General features: G+C 42.8%; 1 protein-coding gene across 2 annotated transcripts in view; it reads right to left on the bottom strand.

Moving 5' to 3' along the window:
• The window catches only part of LOC102031844 (glypican-5-like), a 350,144-nt gene that overhangs the window by 155,252 nt on the left and 180,864 nt on the right, over nt 1-14,028 (bottom strand). For both annotated transcript variants that reach the window (XM_031060688.1, XM_031060689.1), the window contains one exon: nt 9,244-9,364. In XM_031060688.1, the coding sequence (XP_030916548.1) occupies nt 9,244-9,364 (121 nt within the window). The remainder of the gene's footprint in view (nt 1-9,243; nt 9,365-14,028) is intronic.

Below are 14,028 nucleotides of genomic sequence, written 5' to 3'. Positions count from 1 at the left end.
TTCTCCTATCTAATAATTACTTGTGAATGTTTCCCTAAGTAGAAGAGAAAAGCTCTGCCTGGCATGGCCTCTCTCCAGCATTCAGCCCTGCTCTAAATTCCAAACTGTAAGGCCACAGACACTGACAGAAGAGCAGGGTAGAGCAAGAACTCCTCTGCCTTGCTCATGGCCCCGTCCTCTCCTTCAGACACCACCCTGGGAAGTTTGGACAATGTCACCTCACAGCCACCATCAGCTCCTCTGCTCTCCAAGGAGGACATGACTGCTCACATGGCACCAAACGTTCCCAGGCTTTAACTCCCCACACCCTACACTGAGGACACAGATTCAGAGGGTGCTAGCCTGGGCAGACAGGTGAGAACCATCTCACACGAAGCTGTCACAGCTCAGTAACCCAAATGTGAGGGCTGCAGGTGCTGTCCAGGACCTGCTCCCCAGCTGGTGCAGGGAGCTCCTGGGGCTGCCGCTGGGCAGCCAAACCAGGCTCACAGGGACACCTGAGCTGGCTCCAGCCCAGCTCTGATTCATGTGCTGCAACACAACCCAAATTACTGCTGGAACCATGTGGTTTGCTGCAGCTGGAAGTTGTTGCCATGAATTTGCAGGGTTAGGCCATAGTGTGCACCAGCACTGCTTCTCAGTTTGGTATCAAAGCCTCAGGAATTCGTCAAGGATATTGGAACATAAATTGGGCTAAATTAATAAAGAAGAGGCTGAGAAACTGAATACCAGGACTGCAGGAATTGGAGAGGGCTGTGAAACACCTGGACTGTGACCAATCACATACTGTGAGAAATGCAGGCAGAAAATGAGGGAACAAGACAAAGGCACCAATCAAGCAGTGTGTACTTGGTAGTTTGTAGAATCTATAAATGTGTGTGTAATGTAAACAATAAAGGGCTTCTGCTTGATCACACTGGTCAGTTGTTCAGGAGTCCTGGATCAAATCTGATACCATAACTGGATTGAGAATCTAAGGTTCTATTTCATGTGGTGGTGGGAATTGGGGGGAGGAGGAGGAATGTTTTTGGAAGGTTTTCATTCTGAGTTCTGTGTGTCCCTTTTTTCATACTGTAAGTGAATAAAGTTCTTTCCTTTATTCCTAAGCTGGAGCTTTGCTCTATTTCTGGTCACATCTCACAGCAGCCACTGGGGAGAATGTATTTTATATATGGGGGCACTGGCATTGCACCAGCATCAAGCCAGGACATTTTCCCACAGGAAGGGGCTGAATCCTTCAGCAGATGAATCCACTCAGCACCAGCAGTGCAGCCCCACTTGGGCTCCACAGAACAAGTTTGGGTTTGATGGCCTTGGTCCTTCTCCCTCCCCTGCCTGCCTGCTCCCTTCAGAGCAGAACAGAAAGAGAGGAAAATGACCTTGCTCTTGCTTTTGGACAGTGAGGAATCAATTGTTTAAAGACCTTTACTCTACCCTAAAGAAAACAATGATAAACCCATAAAGCTCTGCTTTCTTTTCCTATTATGCTAAACTTACCACCTCCAAAAATAAGCACATCATTGTACCTCAGGAATTAGATCAAAAGTAAATACCATGATCTCACTTCTAATGGTAATTACTTAAACAATGCATGCAACTCAGAATTACGAGAGTGATCAGAAAAATATGGGTAAAAGAAGAAAATAATTATGAATTTGTAATTTCAGTTGATTAATTAAATGATGATTGCTGACTTTCTGTCTATGAAAAAATCAATTTCCATCCAAACAAACAGGCCAGCTCCATGAGTGCCCCTCCCCTGTGAGTCCCCAGCAGGGGAAGGGCAGTGACAGCTCCTGGCCTGGGTGCTCGCTCAGCCCTGGGGCTCCCACCCTGCCCTGCTCAGCTCCCAGCACATCCCTCCTCCATCCTCTCCTCAGCAATTCCACCACAGCATCCCAAACACTTCCCAGGGCTCAGGTTTCACTCAGCAGCTGCAAGAACTGGGCGCCCACCCCCAGGGACAGACCCCAGATTTGCTTTTTCTCAGGGTAAGACTCTCCCAGCTCTGTTTCTGTGTGTGAAATGCTTTGGCTCAGCTCTAGATGGGAACAGTAGCTCTGCCCTCCTCTCCCCCACTTGGCTCAAGTCACTTCTGAGACTCAAGATGTGATCTTGATTTATTAAGACTGATTTCCCACAATGAGCAAAACAAAACACATACAATGGTCCATCTGGGCAAATAATTTCTGAGAAGGCTTGCAAGACAAATAGCACAGCACACTCTGAGACACAACACATGAATAATAAAAGGCCATTTTAGCATTATATATTTGCTGGCATATAATAAGATATGCTGGATTTACACTGAGGTTTAGATTTGTCTTGTTTTAAAATGCTAAATTCTACTTTAGTGGAGCCAGTATTTCACATTACTGTTTCTACTGAAATCCTGATGCTGGTTCTAGTACTAAAAGGTAATTTCTCAATTCCAATTAAAATTATTTAATTCTATCTCAAGTCACTATGTTTAACAAAACCAAACAAATAACCTGCAGCCCTCAGACCAGCAGAAGTTCACTGATCTCAGCCAGGGATGGTATGTATCTCAATTAGCACCACATTACAATTTTAACATATGCTGCCCATAAAACAATGTTCAGTGGTGCTTTTTCAGTGTACCTGGCTAGAAAGAACTCTCCTGTTCTGATTAATGGACAACCTCTGGCTCTGACAGGAGTTTTAGTGCCACGACAGGACCAAGGTTAGAGCTTCCAAACCACCTTTCTTTTTAAAACCCAGGAGGATTGGAGAGAAGAAAACCACTGCCCACAGCCTGGAGCTGCCCAGCCCTGGATGAGGAGATGCCACATCTCCAGGGGAACAGCCCAGTGACAAATCACTGACAGCTGCTCTGCTTTTACATCTATAGAGATTTATATATGTATTTCCTAAGAAATAGAAAACCACACAGAAGAGAGCACACAGAGGAAGATCATTCTCAGTCTTTGAGTAAACTGGATTGTTTCAAGCATTGGGATGAATTGTTTCATTGCATATGGATTGTGAAAAAGATCACAACCTATCTCAGAGCTGAACATTCAGCATCCATATCTGGAAGCAAAGACATGTTTAACTTAGCAGGGGAGAAGAAAAACTGCCCATGAATTCAATAAGGAGAAACATATTAAGGAAAAACCAGGATGAGAAACAAACTTTGTATAATTGCTGAAGTAATCTGAGATGATAGTTTATTTGACTACAGGGTGAACAATTTTTATACAGCAGGGCAGGAAATAAAAAACCAAAACAATAAAGTTTATTTGGTCTTTCCTGGTCTTCACAAGATCCTAAACATAATTGTTTCAGGTTTCATTAATTCTGTCTTTATTTTCCTCTAGTATGTGCCTGTCTTGGCGCTATTCATTAATCAGCCAATAAATGTGGTATTAATTCAATTATCCCTGCTGTTTGCTTTGGGAGACAAAGGTGCTGAGGTGTTAATGCCTTCCCAGGGAGGTGAATTCAGACAGGACCAGCACAGCTGCAGAGGTGTTTCCTTCAGTGAGAAATTGCCTTTACCTGACTGCAGACAAGATCCACCTCTGCCCCAGAGCCTGGCACAGCTGCCCTGGAGAAAGAAGTGACCCCTCTGTGTGTCCTGAGCAGCTGTCACTGCTGGGAGGGGAAAATGCCATTTCTGTGGCAGTGACAGCTCTGGGGAGGGGTGTGGGGACAAGCAGTGGTACCTGTTCACAGACTGGGGGGCTTTGAAATTCCAGGGGACAGAAGCAGGAAAGCATCCAACTTTCTCAGGTGATGCCTTTCCTTCCATGGATGAAACCAAGAACAGAAAATTCTGAATCCTACTCCAAGGCAGCTACAACTTTGGCTAAAAATCAAACCAACTTGTCTCCACTTATATCTCATATAAAAACTCTACGAGGTAATAAATTTTATGGATGTCTAAAAAAATACACACTTTTAAATTAAGTACTACTTAAATGATTTATTGTATTATTCCCTATTGTATAACTCAACTAAATTCACTTTCAAGATTAAATTATGGCTGGCTCATGTTATTGGAATGAAACATCTCGGTGCTGTTGCTTTGAACTCTGCTCTAACAGAATCCTCTGTACAGAAGTCTGAAAGGAATTAAGTTACATGCATTTCTTAGTTCAGCTGGCAGATCCATGAGACTCTGGCAGAGAGAAAAAAAAAATAAAATACATGGGTCCACATTCAGCAAGATTTGCTTTGACATTACTCTCATTTTCTGCACTAGGTTATTGCACTGCCTTGAACTCCAGCCATGCCCTGAGCATTCATCTCTGACAAGAGCAAAACACAAAACTGATTCACAAAACCTGTCAGGAGCAGATTTAGCCTGACAAAAACCAAATAAGTCAAACCTGTATAATGCTTATTATATTATAATCCCTTGAGAATGTTGATACCTCCCTGCTAGTAAAGGTACAGGCACAGCTTTTTCACTTTTCCCACATTCTCATTTCTTCTCAGGGCAATTGATCCTTGAGGATTTTTAACCTTGGCCTGAGAACCAGTTTAGTTTGAACTATGAAAAGCATAAGGCTGAAGAAAAACATTGAAGTGTGATTCTGTGGCAAGAAGCAGCACTCAAAAGAGGTGCAATGGGGATTATTGTGTTTAGCATCAATTGTGGTTCACACCTGCTCTATTCACAAAAAAGAGGGAGGAAAAGATGTTATTTCTGCTGCTTTTTTCCCCATCAACCTGAGACTTCACTTGATCTGTTTTTGCATTACTAGAAGTTACTGTAAATTGTAGCTCAGTAATTCTATTGATATGTGAATCAGCCACTAACAATAAACCCTTCAACCACCTTATCTGTCAGGGATGGAAATAACAGTAATTGGTGAATAATATTCTCTAAATTTCACTTTACTTCCAGCTTTGCCAAGTGGATATAAAATAGCCTGCTATTTGCATAATCATTTTAGGGAAAAAAAACAACAACAATGTGCTGAGGATTTAAGTCCCAGATGAAAAAAAATAAAAATGAGGAGCTGCTATAATCTCCACCAAAGTGGCATTTCAGCCTAAATGACAGCAGGACTGGAAGATGCCTTGCATACAGATTATTTGGAACAGGCTGGAGCTGGGATGCACCAACTGGAACAGGGGCAGGACAGGAGTTTTGTTCAGATCCAGGAGATTTAGGGTCAGTGAAGTTATTGGATCTTTTACCTTTGTGGACACACCATGGAGCTCACAAAGGAAGAGCAAAGGGTGGGGTTTGAATGAGGGAATTTCTGGCTGCTCCTGCTGGCCAGAGCCACTCCTGCTGACAGTGGCCAAGCCCTGCTGGCCTGACAGAGGCTCTCAGGGAGGAGGAGGAGGAGTGGAAGAAAGAGGAGGAAGAGAAACCATCACAGACAGCAGCGATGAGATTTGCTCCAGAAATCCTTAGCAACTGCTGAGCTAAGGCAAATCTTTCAGGAAAATTAATGGTGATTTGAACACAGCTCTCCCCAGCCTCAGCAAACTGATCCAGAGCAGGTTATTCTGATCTCAAACCCCTCTGAAAAACAGAGAGAAAGTGAAATCCAGCAGGTCCAGGCTCCCTGAGGGACAGACCCAGCTCGTTTCCTTGAGACAGAAATGTTATTCCTTTAAAAATCTCATCACAGCCTTCTCCTACCCAAGGATATGCTTTCCTCTGGGTAGCTCAGCAATATTATTGAAGGGGTAGGAGATTGCTGGGGCCCAGGCACACCAAATCACCTCTGGTGCACTTTGTGGGCATGGCTTTGCTCTCCCCACTGCTCCAAACACTGCTGCAAATGTTGCTGTAGATACACACACAACACCTTCTTTGAGCAGTGTTTACATTTCACCCTACATATCACCAAAAAAAAATTTAAAAATATATTCTTATGAAAAAATTCAATTTGTCCATAAAATTAGGAATAGAATTCTGTATAACTCTACAGTCTACACACACTATTGATGTCACTTTGAACTCCTGATTTAATTGGCTTTTCAGTGTCAGTTTTTATTTGTACAATAATATCACAACTGAAACAAAAATCCAAGAAGTAGAAAACAGCTACATGTGTTTGATGTTGTATGTGAAAGCCTCAGATATTTAGCAACTGCTTTGATGCTTTCATCTCCAAAGAAATCTTACTAAAATTATGATCAAAGGATTTTATATTATTCCAAGTACTTAAGAACAAACCATCTTAGGGCAATAATCAGTATTCTGTTTAATCCTTCACCCTTGGAATCCATTCTTGCTAAGCACCTCAATCTGATGGGAGTTACATTTACTTAAAGAAGATATTCTCCTGAAACTGTTACAAGTACCAGAAAGCAACACTTCCAACTTACAGACAGAGCCAAGAGCTGGATTTCATTCTGCTGGCTAAAAAGTGCTTTCTGAGACTCTTTTTAAAATGTATGTAATTTAAGAAAATTGGTATGCAGCTCAGACCAGGCAGATTTTTATTTTTCTACAGCAGACAAAGAAATAGAATTTCCAATACACAACTTTTTTTTTTTATTTAATCTATTTCTAACTATTTCCTATTGTCAGTGTTTATAGAGCACTATTACACAGATGGATATATCTAATATTTATAAAGTAAATTAACACTCTACTTTATAACATGCAAAGACAGATAAATAATGAATTCTCCTTTTCATCAATCTGACCACACAATGCCTATTTCAGTGCAATATTAAGCACTGCACCAGACTGGTTGTTGTAATTCCCCATGGTGAGTTAAATCAAATACAAAGCATCCCTAAACTGCAGCCTTCAGAACAGGAGAATATTAGAGACCAGCAAGATTTAACAAAACCACTAATTACAGCTTAGATTATGGATTTATAGATTTGCTTGATGGGAGGTAAGGAGGTGAGGAGCATTTTTTTAGGAGCAAGTAGAGAAATTCCTGACTCCCAGTCACAGCCTTTACAACCTCCCAGATCCTGACTGAGCAACTCCCCCCAGTTTTACCTGTGCAGATCATTCTCCCTCCTGCACACCCACCCACCCACCAGGGTGCTTCCCACCATTTCTGTCCCCACACTCTTTAATGGTGGAAGGTGATGAGCAGACTGACGTGCCCACAGCTCTGCTGAGAGCATCCCTGCAGGCTGGCAGCAGAACATGCCTGCTCTAAATGAAAATCAATCCTGTTAAAGCTGCTGGCTCCAGCTGGAGCTCCCAGAGCTGCTCAGGCCCAGGGGCCACCCTGAGCTCTGGGGATGGCAGCAGCACCAGGAGTGCCACGGGTCTGGTTACTGACAACTGCTCAGAAATGAGAGTCCCACAAACATCCCAGGTACTGCTATGGGAAGTTTTGGGGAAGTCCAGAGTGTCACAGACATATTTTATGGAAAATCCTTTTGCTAGGATCTTTTCTCCTGAGAGGCTGAGAGGCCTCAGAAACAAAATGTAACCAATGGTTATCTGCTGCTGTGGAATGCAACAGGTGCATCTGTGATTGGTCTCATGTGGTTATTTTTAATTAATGGCCAATCACAGTCCAGCTGTCTCAGACTCTGGTCAGTCACAAAATTTCATTCCATTCCTTTCTATTCCTTTCAAGCCTTCTGATGAAATCCTTTTTTCTATTATTTTAGTAGAGTTTTAATATGTCATTTTCTTTTAATACAATATCTATCATAAAATAATAAATAAGCCTTCTGAAACATGGAGTCAAGATTCTCATCTCTTCCCTCATCCTGGGACCCCTGTGAACACCACCACACCAGAGAAGGAATTAAAACAATTCTTAATCTTTGCAGCTGGCTAAGAATGTTTACAAGAGGGTGGTGTGTCTAATGAGCCACTGGTGTGAGGGACATTGACTGAGGACAACCAGGTCCACCTGTATCATAACTGTCTATAAAAGTGTGTGGTTTTAATAAACTCAGCTTCCTCCACCATGAAGAAAATGGAGTCCTGTCACTGTGATATTTTCTGAAAAATCCCTTCGCCAGGATTTCTTCTCCTGGGAAGCTGAGAAGCCTCAGAGGAAAATGTAAATAATAATTATTGGATGCTTCTGTGTTTGCTGCTGTGGAATGTGGCCTGGACATTGTTCACCAACAGGTGCATGTTTGATTGGTTCCATGTGAATTGTTTTTAATTAATGACCAATCACCATCAGTTGTGTCAGACTCTGAGGAGTCAGTCACGAGTTTTTATCATTCATTCTTGTAAAACCTTCTGTCTGTATCCTTTTCATTCTTTAGTATAGTTTTAGTATAGCATTCTATAATAGAATATATTATAAAATAACAAATCAGCCTTCTGAGAACATGGAGTCAGATTCCTCATCTCTCACCTCGTCCTTGGGACCTTGCAAACACCACAGAGTCCCGTGTGATTTATTCCAATGCCACGTGCATCTGTGGGAGCCACAGAGATGGCAGAGGCAGGCACAGCTTAACCACATCTCTGACAAACCCAAAGGGTACCTGTCCTTTTGGGCAGAAGAAGGCCTGTGAAGGAAATGCTTTTCTAGGGGCAAGGTGAATTCATCTTGGAGCACCCTCTGTCCTGACTCCAGCATTTCCAGTATGGTTGTCACACCCTCACAGGCTCATTTGGGGTTTGATCTGTTGGTATCTACACCCCTGAGTGTGGGAAATGGATTTGTAGAGAATTTTTAAAGCTTGAGAAAGCTCGGATTTGTAGAGAATTTTCAAAGCTTGAGAAAGCTTACATAGTGTGTATCTGCATACAAACTTTGAGGTAAGAAATGCTCATTTAGAAATGCCATGGAATAGGAGAGACACTATTGAGAGAGAAACTAGAAGTAAGTTTCAAAGGATGGCCTTGTAAATAAGACTGGATACTTTAGAGAAACAGAACTATGAAAGATGCATTGTAGTAGGATCCACAAAGAGTAATTTTAGATGATTAAGACATTTACAGCATGGTTTGGCTAAAGCTGATAGGCCAAGAAACACTTATAATGTAATTAGGAAATAGTTGGCTTCTGATAATGATGGTGTGAATTATAACATCTGTATTGTCTCGCCCTTCACATGAGACTGAAAGTGGAATAAAAGTGTTTGAAACACCTCTCAGCTGCCCCACCTCTGGGTCAGGAAGGGGCTCAATCCCGCCTGGGACAATGGCATCTTCAGTTACCTTTATCCAAACCCAGACCACAGCTACCTCAGGCCTGCAGTCCTGGAGGGTGCAATAGGATGATGGAATGTGAATATGAATCTCCACCTGGAGATTTTACCTTCAGCTCCATAATAAAATGGCTTTATCTTGGAAAAATTACTTACTTGATTAAAGTGCTGAAGTTTATCAATTAAATTTTTGATGAGTGGGTCCAATCCTCTGACTTTCAGTTCTGGATTATTAATTTGTGCTTTCAGTCCATTGGAAACAACTCTGCTGGTATAACTGAAAGACAGAAGAAATAACAGATCAGTGAGTGGAATCACATCCATCAGAATCAAGAATCATACTACAGGGGACTGACAAAAAGAAAATGTTTTGCAAATGGGAATGAAATTTATTATAAATATTTATGTTTTAAAATACACCAATCACAGTAAAAGTCACAGTTTCTTGCAGTATCATTTATCACTTTAAACTATTCAAGTCATGAACCAACAGCAATTTCGTAAACCATGGAGAGGTTTGTTTCATTCATAACTTAATATTTGAACTTTTGTAACTAACATTCTCAAGTTCTTCCATGCAGCAGTCAAAGCTGATAGCTTCCAAAAATTCACTCTTAGGTTATTGCAGAAACTTGGGGCATTTAAGACAGAAATGATGTTTTATCAGATTGAAACAAATTCCAGTGAAAGGGGGGTGGGATTTGAAAAAGATTCATAATCAAAGTGTGAATTGGAATCCTCTTGCCAGAGCAGCTGGGGACACTGGGGACAAACCCTCTGGGGACACTGCACAGCAGCAGCTGCTGCTCTCCAGAGCTCCAGGGAGCCTCACCTGTGCTGGACCTCCCCAGGCAGGGGCCACACACAGCAATTCCCTCTGAGCAAGCCCTGCTTTCCTGAGGAACAGCAGATTGCTCTCATCCACTGCTCTCACTGGCTGGTGACTGAACAGCTCCTGTCAGTTTTGTATTTGTGGGGGACAGGGAGGAATGATGAATCTGACTCCATGTTCTCAGAAGGCTCATTTATTACTTTATGATACTATATTATGTTATATTAAAGAATGCTATACTATACTAAAGAATACAGAAAGGATACTTACAGAATGCTAAAAAGATAATAATGAAAAACTTGTGACTCTTTCCAGAGTCCTGACACAGCTTGGCCCTGATTGGCCAAAGAGTGAAAACAACTCCCAGCAGAATCCAATGGAACAATCACCTGTGGGTAAACAATCTCCAAACACATTCCACATGAGCACAACACAGGAGAAGCAAATGAGATAAGAATTGTTTTCCTTTTCTCTGAGGCTCCTCAGCTTCCCAGGAGAAAAATCCTGGGGGAAGGGATTTTCCAGAAAATATGAATGTGACATGCCAGTCCTTTCTGGGAACACCCCACAAAGGTATTTTCAAATCCTGCTTGGGCTGGGGCTCCACCAGGGTACCCTCATGGGGAAAATTTGGGGTTGTGCCCATTTGGTCTCTACTACTCTGTCTGTACCCCAGCTGAGGAGCTGAATCCATCAGTGTTTGCTGAGCCCAGTGCTGCCTGCAAGTATCCAGACTCCTTCAGATTTGCTCCAGCATTTATCTGGGTACAATTTAAGTTCCACAGAGTTACAGAGCAGCCTTTTTTTGAGAGTTATGGTTTTTAGGGTTGTATGAACCCCTGTGTTCAGCACTCACTTGTAACAAAGGGCATCAGGGATGTTGTCCATGACCAGCTTTGAGCTGGACAAGTGCTCACAAACCAAAGTCTCCAGACCCACACACACCAGGGAGGATCTCATTAAAGACTCAAATTGGCATCTCTGGGAGTGAGGGAGCCACTGGCTCTGCTCCTCTGGGCTGAAATGTGCAGAGGAACATCCTGCTCCATCTTTCACTTTGATCATCCCCACACACCTGGAAATGCCAGATCTTCTCCTATCAGAGAATTCTTCACTGTGAACCAGTTTGTGCTGGAGCTGAGGACAGCACTTCTGAGTAGAAAACAAGGCCCAAATTCTATTGTAGAAAGGTAACAGAATTAACTGGGGGCAGACCAAGCTCTCTAGATAAATTTGTCCTACCTTAGTTTCATTTAGGATAAACAACAAATTTATGCAAACTGCTGGCAGAACACACTGTAGGACACTGCTGCTGAAGGTGTGGCTTAGAAAACGAAATAACTGAGAGTGGCCTGCTTCTTCAGTAAACTCAATAAATGTCACTTCTCAGGAAAAAAATAATTGTTTAGAACAGAGAATTGAGAAAAATCATGTTTTGCCTTAATAGCCAGATAGTGTTGAGTGGACAAATGGTTAGGGAAAATCTTTTGCACTGAGATGCTATTTTTTTGTTCACTGAGCCTTTTAAAGACAATGTTCTATTTTTTCTTGGTAAGTAACTCACAGATGTGTAAACTAATCTGAAGGATAAACTTTCCCACCCAATAACACACCCAAAATGATGGCAGGGCTCAGATCTTAGAAGCAGACCCAGCTGGACCTGTGTCCCCAGGGAGAACCCAGCTGAACTATTACTCTGAAGCCCAGGGTGGTATGGATTGTAAAAATCCACATCAATGCATTTGGACAATATTACAATCCTGCTGCATCTTACCTGCCTTTACCTTTATTCACAAATCATATTATTTGCTGAATGCTCAAATGTTCATCATGTGAAAACAAACTCATGGTGACCCAGTGTGGAAATACAGGGACATGTGACACAGCTTCCTGAGATCATCTTGTAAAACAGGAGAAATTTAATTTAATGGGTCAGCTCCTGGCCTCCACCAGTCTGTCTGGGGATTCCCTGTGTGTGCTGCTTTGTCTGATCAGAAACTCATCCACAGCAGCAAAATGCAAGGGTTTTCCTTTTCACTGCTCTTGACTGCTCTGCATTCACCCCCTGGTTAGAGCTGTTGGAATTTCTCTGGAAGCTTACATCACCATAGCCCAGGATAAAGGAACCTCTGGGTTGGCTGGGGTGTTTTTTAGCAAATGACATTGTTTTTTCCCCATGAATCACCAGGCTCCATTAACTGCCCCTAAGTGCAATTACAAACCTACAGCAGCGCATGGAGTTTGCACAAACATGGAGAGTGCAGAGCCAGCAGCAGCATCAATGTCAGAGCCCTCAAAGGGACCAAAATGGGCCAAGCCAGGCTCAGGCAGCTCATACCTGCTGCTGCTGCTGCTAAATCCTCCCTTCCACACATCATCACCAGGAGAACGGGGCCACTTGGAGTGAGTTCACAGCCCACAGAGACAAAGGGGCTCTCCTAGCCTTCAAATCCTGCTATCCTATCCTATCCTGCTAAATTCTCCCTTCCACATATATCATCACCAGGAAAACAGGACCACTTGAAGTGAGTGAGTGAGTTCACAGCCTATAGAGACAAGGGGGCTCTCTTATCTTTCAAATCCTCCTATCCTATCCTATCCTATCCTATCCTATCCTATCCTATCCTATCCTATCCTATCCTATCCTATCCTATCCTATCCTATCCTATCCTATCCTATCCTATCCTATCCTATCCTATCCTATCCTATCCTATCCTCCCTTCCACACACACATCACCAGGAGAACAGGACCACTTGGAGTGAGTGAGGGAGTTCACAGCCCATGGAGACAGATGGGTCCTCCTATCCTCCAAATCCTGCTAAATCCTCCCTTCAAACCCTGCTATCCTATCCTATCCTGCTAAATCCTCCCTTCCACACACATCATCACCAGGAGAGCAGGGCCATTTGGAGGGAGTGAGTGAGTTCACAGCCCATGGAGACAAAGGGGCTCTCCTCTCCTTCAAGTTCCACCCATGATTAAGAACTCCCTCTTTAAAGCTCTGGAGATATGCATGCATTATGCACAGATATTTTTGTTGCTTGGCAGATTCAGTTTAGATGTAATGTAATATAATGTAATACAGTATAGAATAATATAGTATAATAAAGTAATTAATTAGCCTTCTGATAAGATGGAGTCAGATGCATCATTCTCTCCCCTCATTGGGGGCCCCTGTGAATACAACAATCTGCCCAAGTGGAAAAGCCCAGAAAAGCAACCAGAGTGGTGAAACAGATGGGATCTGCCCCGTGAATGGGGTAAAAAGCTGGTTGAAAAGGAGGCAAAAGACTTGCAGGGCACAAAGGCAGCTCTTGGGTTTTCCCATAATAACCTGGTTTAGCCCTTGTTGATCATAGTGGAATTGTTCAACCAGTATCAACAGAAATGATGAAAACGTGTGGCAGATGACAAAATATTTCTGCTTAGATGCTGCTGTCTTGGTGATGTCTAGAGTGTAATTCATTTTATAAAAAGGTGATGACAGGCTGTGCTGTCCTGTGTGCTCTCCCTGGGAGATCCCTGCTGGAACAATCCCGAGCCTGGGGCAACTCAGAGCAAGCAGGAGATGGTGATTTGAGAGAAGGGAGTGATTTCAGACAAGAGGGGGACTTCAGAGAAGATGGTGATGCCAGAGAAGAGGGTGATTCCAGAGAAGATGGTGATGCCAGAGAAGAGGGCGATTTCAGACAAGAGGGGCTCCAGCTCCTGAGGAGGAGGAGCAGTCAGGGCACACAACTGCAGAACTGCACACCCAGCAAGGAGGGAGCAATCCCCCAGCCCATCCCAGCCAAGAGCCAAAGCCTCACTAGGAACAGCCCTTTTGTCCATCTCACCCAAAGCACCACCCTGCAGAGCCTTCTCCTACCTCTGCACCACCTTAAAATGCTTTGAAATAAACACTATACATTTCCTGAAATATAATCTGATTATTTTACTCCTTTGCACTATCTAAACCTTTTTTTTTTTGTTGACATCAGATCCTGAATTACTGGAAATGTACATTAAGTTAGATCAGGAATTGGCTTGATTTAATAACCTGCAATTTAACTGAAATATTGTAGTACAGAATTGTTAACTCTGGTTACAGCTCTAGTACTTTATTCCA

This window comes from Geospiza fortis, unplaced genomic scaffold (genome assembly GCF_000277835.1).
Source record: "Geospiza fortis unplaced genomic scaffold, GeoFor_1.0 scaffold101, whole genome shotgun sequence".
Classification (NCBI taxonomy): Eukaryota; Metazoa; Chordata; class Aves; order Passeriformes; family Thraupidae; genus Geospiza; species Geospiza fortis.
The sequence above is the reverse complement of the archived record's forward strand: the minus strand, read 5'-3'. Positions and strand labels throughout refer to the sequence as shown.